At 41.0% G+C, this 11460-nt stretch overlaps 1 protein-coding gene and 2 long non-coding RNA genes across 3 annotated transcripts; all 3 read left to right on the forward strand.

The window, feature by feature from the left end:
* Positions 1 to 373: 373 nt before the first annotated feature.
* On the forward strand, positions 374 to 9517 carry LOC128635361 (uncharacterized; the record flags this gene model as incomplete). Its single annotated transcript, XM_053687975.1, has 18 exons — positions 374 to 591; positions 2069 to 2323; positions 2554 to 2589; positions 2730 to 2933; positions 3984 to 4010; positions 4175 to 4261; positions 4370 to 4522; positions 4789 to 4815; positions 4922 to 5203; positions 6289 to 6348; positions 6999 to 7430; positions 7523 to 7609; positions 7692 to 7739; positions 7824 to 7874; positions 7957 to 7989; positions 8079 to 8156; positions 8637 to 8678; positions 9321 to 9517. Coding segments are annotated over exons 1-18 (2175 nt in total), but the record flags the coding sequence as incomplete, so codon positions are not given.
* Positions 9518 to 9519: 2 nt separating this feature from the next.
* On the forward strand, positions 9520 to 10184 carry LOC128635324 (uncharacterized). Its single transcript, XR_008398272.1, has 3 exons — positions 9520 to 9656; positions 9756 to 9782; positions 10045 to 10184. It is a non-coding gene; the product is annotated as an uncharacterized LOC128635324 (long non-coding RNA).
* A 16-nt stretch (positions 10185 to 10200) lies between these two features.
* LOC128635323 (uncharacterized) lies at positions 10201 to 11447 on the forward strand. Its single transcript, XR_008398271.1, has 5 exons — positions 10201 to 10344; positions 10433 to 10462; positions 10665 to 10916; positions 11018 to 11047; positions 11282 to 11447. It is a non-coding gene; the product is annotated as an uncharacterized LOC128635323 (long non-coding RNA).
* The last annotated feature ends 13 nt before the right edge of the window (positions 11448 to 11460 follow it).

Raw genomic sequence — 11460 nt, forward strand, 5'->3', positions numbered from 1 at the left:
ACCCTCAGCAAAGCTGCATAAGAGTGTCTAGACCTGTTGATAAATTGCTTACCAAATATTCTGCTTTGGTACATCTCTGGAGCAATGAGGTAAAGAAAATTAGCATATTCTTCAAATTAGAGAGAATATTTAGCATTCAGGAGATTTTGTTTTGGTGGGATGTGATCTTACTCTCTCTTAACCTCTCTACTTCTCTTCTCTGCGTCTCCTTTTTTTCCCCTTCTATCCAGTAATGTGTTTCCCAAGCACAAATCATTGTTGGGGCCACAGAGGTGGAGTAAAGAGGGGAAAAAAAAGTGAAATACACATAGACAGTGTTGGGTGTAGTAATTATTTAGTGAATCATACCCTTACCTTTGTCCAACCCCCCATCATGAATACACACACACACACACACACACACACACACACAGATGGACATCCCACTCCAATTTCCCTCCTTTTTCAAAGCTATGAGCTTTTGAGGGAGAATAAAACCCCTAGGTTGCTAAAGGAAAGGGTTATTACAGAGCAGGATGGCGAGGGGCAAAACTCTGCTGCTCTTCCATGGATTTGTCCTGCTGGCTCTGTGTAGACCCTCACTTCAAGGAGGTAAGATGTCTCCTGCTTTCTGATTAAGTCTCTCTCTCTCTCTCTCTCTCTCTCTCTCTCTCTCTCTCTCTCTCTCTCTCTCTCTCTATGAAACCTTCCAGATGCTCTAAAATACCTATTTTAGAGCCTGACCCTAACCCCCTCCAATCATTATTATAGACAGTGATCCAATGTTTATCATTATAATTAGTGTGTGTTTGGCAGAAACTGATCTAATCTAGCTCAGTTTCATAGGTTCTTAGGTAAAAGTTATTGAGGACTTTTAAGTTTAATCTACATTGCTTTTGTCTTTCAGATTCAGCCAATAGTCATAGACTGAGCTTAAGTTAACATAAGCAAAACGAACGTCAGAAATAAAGTATGGCTTTAGTTGAGACATTATTGACATTCAGATCACAGACTCTACATCCTGCAAAAGAACATTGAGTTGGAGGAAATTAATACAAAATTAAAAAATCACCTTCCCCTGTAATCACATTCAAGATTATGAACGCACCACCTAAATCGTTTTCAAATTCATTTTTATTTTTTCAGCATTTTCAATCATTATTTTAGTGCATTTCTACAAACTAGAGTCAAGGCTCTTAAAAGACTCGTAAGCCCACTGAACTAATACTGAATCTTTGCATTTTGTTTATGCAATTTATATTTCAAGTAGTTCAAGTGGTTCTGTCTGAATGCCTGAATTTTAACAGATGTTAAAATGGATGACATCTGTGTATATTGCTACCAGTAGAAAATGTATAGGAGAAGGCACTTTTAATTGTTTATTTACAGTTATGCTGTTTAGAGATCTCATACACTACATTAAGCATCTATTAGAAATCATTACTATTAGATAACTAAAAGGTTTACATAAGAACCCTTAAGGATTCTTCAGTTGTCCCTCTGGAGGAGCGATCCTGAAAGGTTCTTCGTGGAACCTGAGTGCTTCTCACTCAGAGAATATTCCAATTACAACCATTTCTGGAAGCTATAGACCCTTAAGTATCCAAGGAACCATTAAGGAACTCTAGAAAGAGGATTTTTTCTAAGACTGTACAGTAGATGAGAAGACCTGCTCCCATAGATGTTAAATTCTAACTTTGTAAGCAACCTAGACGTAGGCTGTAATTTTCATAATTTGATAAAGATTAATCATTATAATGTTAATTACAGGACACTCTTTTTTCAAAGTGCATGTAACATTGAGTGTTTAAAGTTCTATGAAACTGAGGAGGATAGTACTCTTATGGCAGAAGGTAAATTCTTGTTATTAGTAATAGTGTGTAATCAGGTAACTGGAAGAATGTGCGGCTGTGGGACAGGTGGTAGAGCGGGTTGTCCATTAATCGTAGGGATGGCGGTTCAATTCCCGGCCCACATGACTCCACATGCCGAAGTGTCCTTGGGCAATTTCCTGTTCTCATTCATTCATTCATCACTCCAAATAATTTAGGTAACTATTCCACTGAAAGGTTCTTGTCTTCTGTTGCAGGAGTCTACATACCAGCTGCAGGAGGAGGAGGAGGAGGAGCTGGGCCTGGAATAGGGGCTGGCATTGGTCCTGGTTTTGGACAAGGTGCTGGAGCTGGACTTGGTACTGGAATTAGACCTGGGGTAGGCGTAGGCACAGGACTTGGTCCTGGAGGTATAGGGACCGGAGTCCTTCCAGGGAGTGGTCTTGGTGCTGGTCCTGGAGGTGCACTGGGAACTGGACCAGGAGTTGGCACCAGTCCTGGAGCAGGAGGTGGTAAATATTTCCTTTTAATAAACACAAGATGCGCTAGTATTAATTTTCTAGCTCAATTAATTAAAACAATTATGTTTGGCACATTAATGTTGATCAAAAGTCTCGTTTAAGTTTTAGGCATATACTGTATGTGATTAAAAAAAATTCTAACATTTATACATCGGTAGAAAGTCCTATATTCTTTAAAACTAAATATTGTTTCCCTCCATTTCAATGTATTTTAATTCCAGGTAGGTTTCTTGGTTATAAGCCAGGGAAGACAGCTGGTGAGTGACAACCTACATTCTTTACACTTAACTATTACATTACTATACATTATTTTTTAAATATACATTTGTTATTTAAAGGCAATTTAAGGAAGTTACATCTAAGCAGGACACACATTTTTTTTGGGGTTATGATGTAGGTCCCGGTACAGCAGGGACTGCATTTGGTACTGGTACTGGTGGGCCAGGACTTGGAACTGGACAATTTGTTCCTGGTACTTATACAGGAGGAGTAGGACCAGGTGGTTATGGTACAGGTCCTGGAACAGGTGGACCAGTCACTGGTGGTCTTGGAACTGGTGGAATAGGAGTTGGTGGCTTTGGCACTGGAGGACTTGGAGCAGGTTTGTGGCACTTCTGTTAAACAAGTTACATAAAATTTCACTGTAAACTATCTCTTCTGAGGGACTCTTCTGTAAATCCCCCCAAACACCCCATGTGTTGAGGGTAATATACTAAATTACATGATATGGTGGGCCTAGTAGGGTGGGTACTTGCTCTGGATCTGTTAGTAGTGTGGGTACTAGCTCTGGATCTTTTAGTAGTGTAGTAATGGTTCTAGACCTGTTAGTAGTGTAGGTACTGACTCTGGATCTTGTAGGTTTGGTCCAGGGGGCATTGAATCAGGAGCTATTAGTCCTGGAAGTCCTGTTCCCAGAGGTGTCAGAACTGAATGGCATTGCCATTGGACTTGGATCAGATCAAGTCAGATCAGATCCATGATCAGGTCAGGTCAGATCCCATGAAAAAATATCAGCAGCAATTTAACTCTTCTTGTAAAGCATTACATAACAGGAATGCTTTAAGATGCTGGTGCAAAACATACAAATAACATATACACTGATGTTATTGTAAGCGCTTTGATAATGTGTGTTGAGAAAATCATGAACAGTAGCTAGATACTGGTAATGCAACTGAATGATATGTAGCTTATAAGCAATTTAAAAAATCATCTTATCTAAGGTAAATTCTGCATTGTTATACTGTATATAAATTTCTGAGATTCGTGTTTAGGCCATAATGCAATGCAATCTGAGTAGGTCACAAATTACTAAAGCTGCTAAGATTAACTGACACAACAACTGTACATAACTCTGTCAACCAGAAATGATAATGATAAATGTGATAACAGTTGCACTTACACTATAGAATTATTTTAGTACACTATGACAGTTTCCAAAGAAGATCAAATGGACCCCAAGCCAATCAAAATTTTTTCTCTCTCGCAACTAATGTGTTATTTGTTGTACCTGGTTAGGTATAAAAACTTGAATAACGTTCAGACCGAGCCAATTATACTATACTGTCATATGACACACTTATTTATTTCTTAATTGTTTTCCTTGTTCATTGCTACAGTTGTTTAATGGCTCAAGCTTTATTTTTTAAACCAGGAGCTGCTGGCAAGCCTCCAAAAACAGGTGAGATTGGAGTCAGCCATTCTGTAGTAATTATATGGATAATATTTCCTTATATAGAGTATGCAAGACATCAACTTTTCAGCAGATATTCTGTATTCATTATTTGCTCATATTTACAACAATTGTACTCTAGTAAATGTGTCAATAAATGTATACTTTCCTAGGGGCAGGATATGGTGCTCAGGGACTTGGAACTGGTGCTCTTGGAGGTGGTGGACTAGGAGGACTTGTGCCTGGAGGTGCAGGGCCTGGTGAGTTTGGTGCTTTTATTGTTATAACAATGAAAGTCAATAAATTGAACATCATTACTTTTCCATAGTAAAAAAGAGAATATTTGGTTGGGCTTGGTACTGGATTAGGTGCTGGAGGACTAGGTCTTGGTGCTGGGGTGCCTGGTACTCTTGGAGCAGGATTTGGACCTGGAGGGATTGGTCCAGGGGGTCTTGGAACTGGTGGTGTTGGGCCTGGTGGACTTGGAACTGGTGGTGTTGGCCCTGGTGGACTTGGACGAGGTTAGACATAATAAACAAGTACTTAGCCCCTAACTAGAGTGAACACTAAGTGTACACTTTATGAATAGTTAATAGAATTCTGTAAAACTAAAGAAAAACAACTCATTGGTTTTAGTTGAGGTGTTGGCAATGAAAAGTCTTAGGATGATATCATGCAATATTGTTTTTACTTCTGCTACTATGGTTCCAAAATACTAATATATGCATTTTAAAGCAAGTTCCTAGCAACCTAGCCAAATACCATATTTTTTGTTTCTTTTTTATAGGCATCAGTGGGAAACCTCCAAAACTGGGTCAGTACATTTTAACTGGCACAGTGTTGTGATTTTTCTTCAAGAAAATACGTGAAGGGGATAAACATTTTGGTTTAAATGCACATTTGCCAATTTTCTTCTATAGGAGGCTTAGGTGGACTTGGCACTGGACAGAGTGTTGGGAGTTTTGGACCAGGAGCAAGTGGTCTTGGAGGAGTCGGAACAGGAGTTGGACCAGGAGGAGTTGGTCCAGGAGGAGTTGGACCAGGAGGAGTTGGTCCAGGTGGTACTGGTCTAGGAGGATTTGGTCCAGGAGGAGTCAGACCAGGAGGAGTTGGCCCAGCTGGAATTGGTCCAGGAGTAGGAACAGGGGGTGTTATTCCTGGAGGAGTTGGCTTAGGTTATGGTCCTGGTGGAGTGGGAGTAGGTAAGGAACCTTAATTTACTTATTTAAAAATACAGATAGGTGACAAATTAAAGGGAAAAAACGTGGGCTCTACTTTGCTGTGGGGGCATTTTGCTGGTATGTATTGGGCCCACTTAATCTGCTAAAGGGAAGGTTCACATTATGGGAAGGTTATCATATGATTAAATTTTTCTATAATCCTGTTGAGAGTGGTCTCATCCAGGATGACAATGCCTCAATCCACAGTGCTCATATGCTATGGCCTTCAAAGTCACCAGATCTCAACCCAGTTGATTCCCAGTTATTGGAAATTGTGGACCTACATGTTAGCTCTCTCCACTACTATCATCCAAACACCACTGAGGGAATATCATTTGGAGTAACCATGTGCCATCCCCTAATAAATTTCCACTTTATGTTGTTTTGTGTTGAAGCTATAAACATTAAATGTAGAAGATGTGATTTTAGGTTTATATAAATCATGTAGAAAATTTCCATAATTTGAGATACACTTGCAAACACAACCTTAATTATTAAATACATCAACATATTGCACCTTTCCATAGGAGCTGGTGGAAAACCAGTGAAATCATGTACGATTATAATATTATAAAGAAATAATGGGGTTGCTAAAAAATGTCATTGGGTATACAGTGATAGGTGCCAATGAGCTCTAATATGAATGTATTGTGTAACAAAAATAAAATGTGTTTTAACTTTCTGCCTTATTAAGGTCCCCAGACAAATGTCAAACAAATATTTCGAATAGAACCTACTGCTGAATTTGAATACGTGGGTAAATGTGCCCCTTCTCAAATTTCTTATGAATGGCTTTAGAGAGTGTTTGGGTAGCCACATCAGTATATCAATTCTACTCTTGTCTACATCAGGCAACAAGAAGGTTGGAACGGACACCACATAAATCCATGAGCACAGTCAAAACTTATGTTTCATGGCAGGTTTCACGGGGAGATTACTCGTCTTAAATATTAAACAAAAAAATTCAAACATTACCCCGTGCCAATGCATAATGTTCTCATATAGTATCTGAAAATCCAGTTATTTGAATGATATCCTATCTAAATTATAAGCTTGTGTCTTTTTAGGAATATACGGCAGTGCTGGAGGTCTCTATCCTGGTGCAGGACAGAAACCACCAAAAACAGGTAAGTGATCAGTTTGAGACTTTACACGTTTTGTCACATTTGGTGAGTGCAGATGGACGCATGCAGTAAAAGGCTTTATTTAGAGGCAGGCAGACAAAATGTATGGCAAAAATGTAGTCAGAAACGGGCAAAGAGTCAGACAATCCGCAAACAGGCAAAACAGGGCAAAAGCCGGAATCACAAAACCAAAAATAAAAACATGATCAAAAACCAGAAGATCAAGATAGGAAACAATACTGCTTGGTACGGCACAGGCGGCAATGCACTTAACACAATACTTTGCGATGTAATACAGAAACATGAGGGTATAAATAGACAAACTAATCAAAGGGAAAAACAGAAACAGCTGTGAGCAATGATGACACATAAGGGATACATCCAATCACAAAACAGGGGTCGATACTCAGTGCGCCTAAGATGCCCGTAGCACGACAGCGCGTATCTGGGTTGACTTGGCTTTGTTTTCTTTGCCATGTGTGTTTTGTTTTGGTTTCTGTTCTGTCTCCACCCCTGTTTTGTGAAAATACATGACACATTTAAAGGTTTGAGGCATGTTACAGTTACAAAATGTATACTTTTAAGCAGCCATAGCAGTGAACATTTATAACTTATACAATTCATACAATCCACAAAATGGTCTGGTGGAATAGGTCTTGGTGGAGCTGGATTTGGTCCCGGTGGTGTAGGCGTCAGACCTGGTGGTGCAGGTTTCGGCCCTGGTGGAACTGGAGTAGGCCCTGGGGGAGCTGGATTTGGCCCTGGTGGAACTGGAGTCGGTCCTGGTGGAGCTGGTTTTGGCCCTGGTGGAGCTGGATTTGGCCCTGGTGGAACTGGAGTTGGTCCTGGTGGAGCTGGAGTTGGTCCTGGTGGAGCTGGAGTTGGTCCTGGTGGGGCTGGTTTTGGCCCTGGTGGAACTGGAGTTGGCCCTGGTGGAGCTGGTTTTGGCCCTGGTGGAGCTGGAGTTGGCCCTGGTGGAGCTGGAATTGGTCCAGGTGGAGCTGGATTTGGCCCTGGTGGAGCTGGAGTTGGTCCTGGTGGAGCTGGAGTTGGTCCGGGTGGAGCTGGAGTTGGTCCTGGTGGAGGTAGTTCCCAAAAATCATGGTTCTTGTGATATTTTGTTTGTTTGGAAAATAGAAACCTATGCATTGTCTCCCTGTTATTTTTGGCCCTTTAGCACCTATTTTGCCACAAACTGGAATACCAAGTACTGGAACAGGCCCTGTGCGCAAAGCTGGCAAGATAGGGAAGGCACCGGTACCAGGTAATGTGGTTCTACCACTTATTATTGGGCATCATATTAAAATTTGCAAATGTAACACTGTTTTTTCCTTATCTTAAATTAGGTATTAGTGTTCCAGGGTTGTACCAGGGTGGTATTGTTCCTGGACAAGGTAAATACCGCTGAAGCGCTTAATGACATCTAGGAAATTTCCTTTTATTAGCATCAGATATTTAGACCAACTTTCTGTACGCAGGTTTCGGTGGCCAAGGAGTTCTGCCAGGTGTAGCAACAGGATCTCAGACTGGTGAGCTTTATACTGTTAGGATAATAGGATCAGTCTTCTGTTTCTGTATCAATCTCTAATATTTTCCCCTCTTAATTTGTAGCTCAGCTTGGTCAAGGTGGACTTGGGGCCAACGGTGAGTACAATATATATATATATATATATATATATATATATATATATATAAACAAGACATGTCAAGACATGTAACATTTTATTTTACAGGCGGTCGTGGGAGCTTTGCTGGACAACAGTTACCAGGAGTGTTTCGTGGATACCCTCTCATTTCACCCAAGTCTGGAGGTATTATTGTGCATAGGAGAAGTAGCCAGTCTCCTTGAGATATCTGCTGTTGTATATTACATAAAACAAAATTAATTAATCAGAACATACTAGCATTCAAACATGTGCCTAGGTACACATTACTTAAGTTAATTAAATTGTTTATGCTGGCAGATTCATGAAATCTCTCATATTCAGATCTTCTATCAATTGCATACTGACTCCAACTCGAGAAAATTAATTTATTTGTTCATCTTCAGTAAGTGGTTTATCCTGGTCAGGTTCATAGTGGATGCAGAGCCTATGACAGGAACAGTGCACTGAAAAATCCCCACAAAAAATATCAATTAATGAGCTCTGACACTCTCACACCCTTTACAGATTATCTCCTGATTGAATGATTCTATATTCCAGACCACATTTATATGAATACCACATGTGTCTTTTGTATAATTTTAGAAATAATTTTGTTTCTAAAATGTTTATACTTTATTCCTTCAGGACCGGGCTCAGCTAAGTCTCAAGCTAAAGCTGCTAAATATGGTAAGATCAGCAAGGTGAAAGGCTGAATCACATACTAAGCTACAGTATAATGCCAAATGTTTGTGGACACCTGACAATCACTCCCTTATCGGACCTTGAACATCCCATTTCATAAGGCCTTGGTCCCCCTTTTGCTCCTATAACAGCCTTCACTCTTTTGGGAAGGCTTTCCCGTAGATTTTGGACTGTGGCAGTGGATATTTGCCCACTTAGCCACAAGAGCATTACTGAGGGAATGCTCTGATTTTGGGCAAGAAGGCAAGGCACACAGTTGGAGTTCCAGCACATCCAAGAGGTGTACAGTTAGACTGAGGTCAAGTCTCTTTGCATCCCACTTGTGTTCTTACACACCAACATTGGCAAATCATGTTGCCAATTTATGGAGCTTGCTTTGTGAATAGGGACATTGTCATGTTGGAACAAGACTGGGGTAGGCTCATTAGTCCCAGTAAAGGAAAATCTTAATGCCACAGCATACAAAGGCATTCTAGACAAGTGTGTGATTCCAATGTTGTAGTTAGGGAAGACACACATTTAGGTATGATGATCAGGTGTGTCCATACTTTGGGCCATATAGTGTATTAACCTGATTATAATGAATATGTACTAGAATACTCATATTAATGTTAATGTCTCCACCAGCAGCTAGACTTGGTATAGGAACTGGAGTGGGTGGTGTACCTGGTGCTGTTCCTGGAGCAGGTGGTGTTCCTGGTGCTGTTCCTGGAGCGGGAGGTGTACCTGGTGCTGGTGCTGTTCCTGGAGCAGGTGGTGTGCCTGGAGCAGGTGGTGTGCCTGGTGTTGTGCCTGGAGCAGGTGGTGTACCTGGTGTGCCTGGAGCAGGTGGTGTACCTGGGTTTGGCGGTGTTCCTGGAGTAGGTGGTGTACCTGGAGCTGTGCCTGGAGCAGGTGGTGTACCTGGTTTTGGTGCAGGTCCTGGAGGCTTGTATCCCAGTGGTGCTGGTACCTATCCGGGAGGTAAGCTAAGGGTGCTTGTGGTTTGATATCATGATATCAGACATTGTCTTGAAGTATTATTGTCTGTGCTATTGAATGTCTTGTTTTTACCCTCACCAGGAGCAGGAGCCAAAGCACAGAAGTATGGTAAGGGAAAAAAAAAATATATATATATATATATGTAGTAATATGGTGCATAAAATGGTGGAAAATTTTCCAAGAAAGTCCAAACCCAAGCAGAAAGCTACAGGGTGAGGGTGAAACTAATTTAATGTCAATTCCTAACGGGATATTGTTTACTAAAAGATGAAGAGTTTAAAAAAAAAAATGTTCTTACACTATTCGTTTCATAGGGACCCAACTCTATTGGGTTATTTTACAGTAGGGTTATTATATTTTTATGACTCAGGCATTGGTGTGGGTGGGCTACCTGGACTTGGAACTGGTGGGCTTGGAGCTGGTGGACGTCCAGGCTTTGGTCAGGGAGCTGGTGGACTTCCTGGGTCCGGACTTGGAGCTGGTGGACTTCCTGCATCTGGACTTGGAACTGGTGGACTTCCAGGCTTTGGTCAGGGAGCTGGTGGACTTCCTGGATCTGGACTTGGAGCTGGTGGACTTCCTGGATCTGGACTTGGAGCTGGTGGACTTCCTGGATCTGGACTTGGAACTGGTGGACTTCCTGGCTCTGGTCTTGGAGTTGGTCCTGGAGGTAACTTAAATGTTGTTGCATCATATAAACTAAACTGGGTTATTTATGTTTCTGAGTAATGAGACATGTTTTCTTTTATAAATTTCAGGATATGCTGGAGCCAAAGCACGAAAATATGGTAAGAGTTATATTAATTATGCACATGGATTCATGTATGTATCATTTATTATTTATAGGATTAAAACATATTGCTTATTTAACCAGTGATACTTAATTACATTTTTATTTTTGCCCGTAATTTCACTTGAACCACAAGAAACTTTACAAGGTTGTCCAATTAAAAATTCATGTATTGTTTCTACTATTATTTTGTTCTGTAGCTCAGCTTGGAGGTCCTGGTGGGGCTTTAGGTGCTGGAGGATTACCAGGGGGACTTGGGACTGGCGTGCTCCCTGGCTCTGGACTTGGAACTGGTGGACTTCCAGGCTCTGGGCTTGGAACTGGTGTGCTCCCCGGCTCTGGACTTGGAGCTGGTGGACTTCCTGGATCTGGACTTGGAGCTGGTGGACTTCCTGGATCTGGACTTGGAACTGGTGGACTTCCTGGCTCTGGTCTTGGAGTTGGTCCTGGAGGTAACTTGCTAAATGAAATGTGAATATTGTTGCATTACATATACTAAAATAGATTATTTTTCTATGTGACTAATGAGATATTTTATTTTACAAATTTTCAGGATATGCTGCAGCCAAAGCACGGAAATATGGTAAAAGACACATTAATAATGCATGTGTAAACATGTATGTTCTTTAGTGATAAGAGGTAATATCCAAAAGTCTGTAATATGGTCATGTTCATACCTTTTAAAGTGTAATACCTATTTAACCAATAATCATTATCACTTTTATTTAAGCCGTTAAGTTCACACGAGCCTAATAACTCTACAATGTTGTCCAATGTAAGTTTCATGCATTGTTTTTACTATTATTTTATTCTGTAGCTCAGCTTGGAGGTTCTGGTGGGACTTTAGGTGCTGGAGGATTGCCAGGAGGACTTGGAGCTAGTAGCCTTCCAGGCTCTGGACTTGGAACTGGTGGGCTCCCTGGCTCTGGAGTTGGAACTGGTGGACTTCCTGGCTCTGGACTTGGAGCTAGTAGCCTTCCAGGCTCTGGACTTGGA

The sequence above is a fragment of the Ictalurus punctatus genome, chromosome 18, assembly GCF_001660625.3.
Source record: "Ictalurus punctatus breed USDA103 chromosome 18, Coco_2.0, whole genome shotgun sequence".
NCBI classification, from domain to species: domain Eukaryota; kingdom Metazoa; phylum Chordata; class Actinopteri; order Siluriformes; family Ictaluridae; genus Ictalurus; species Ictalurus punctatus.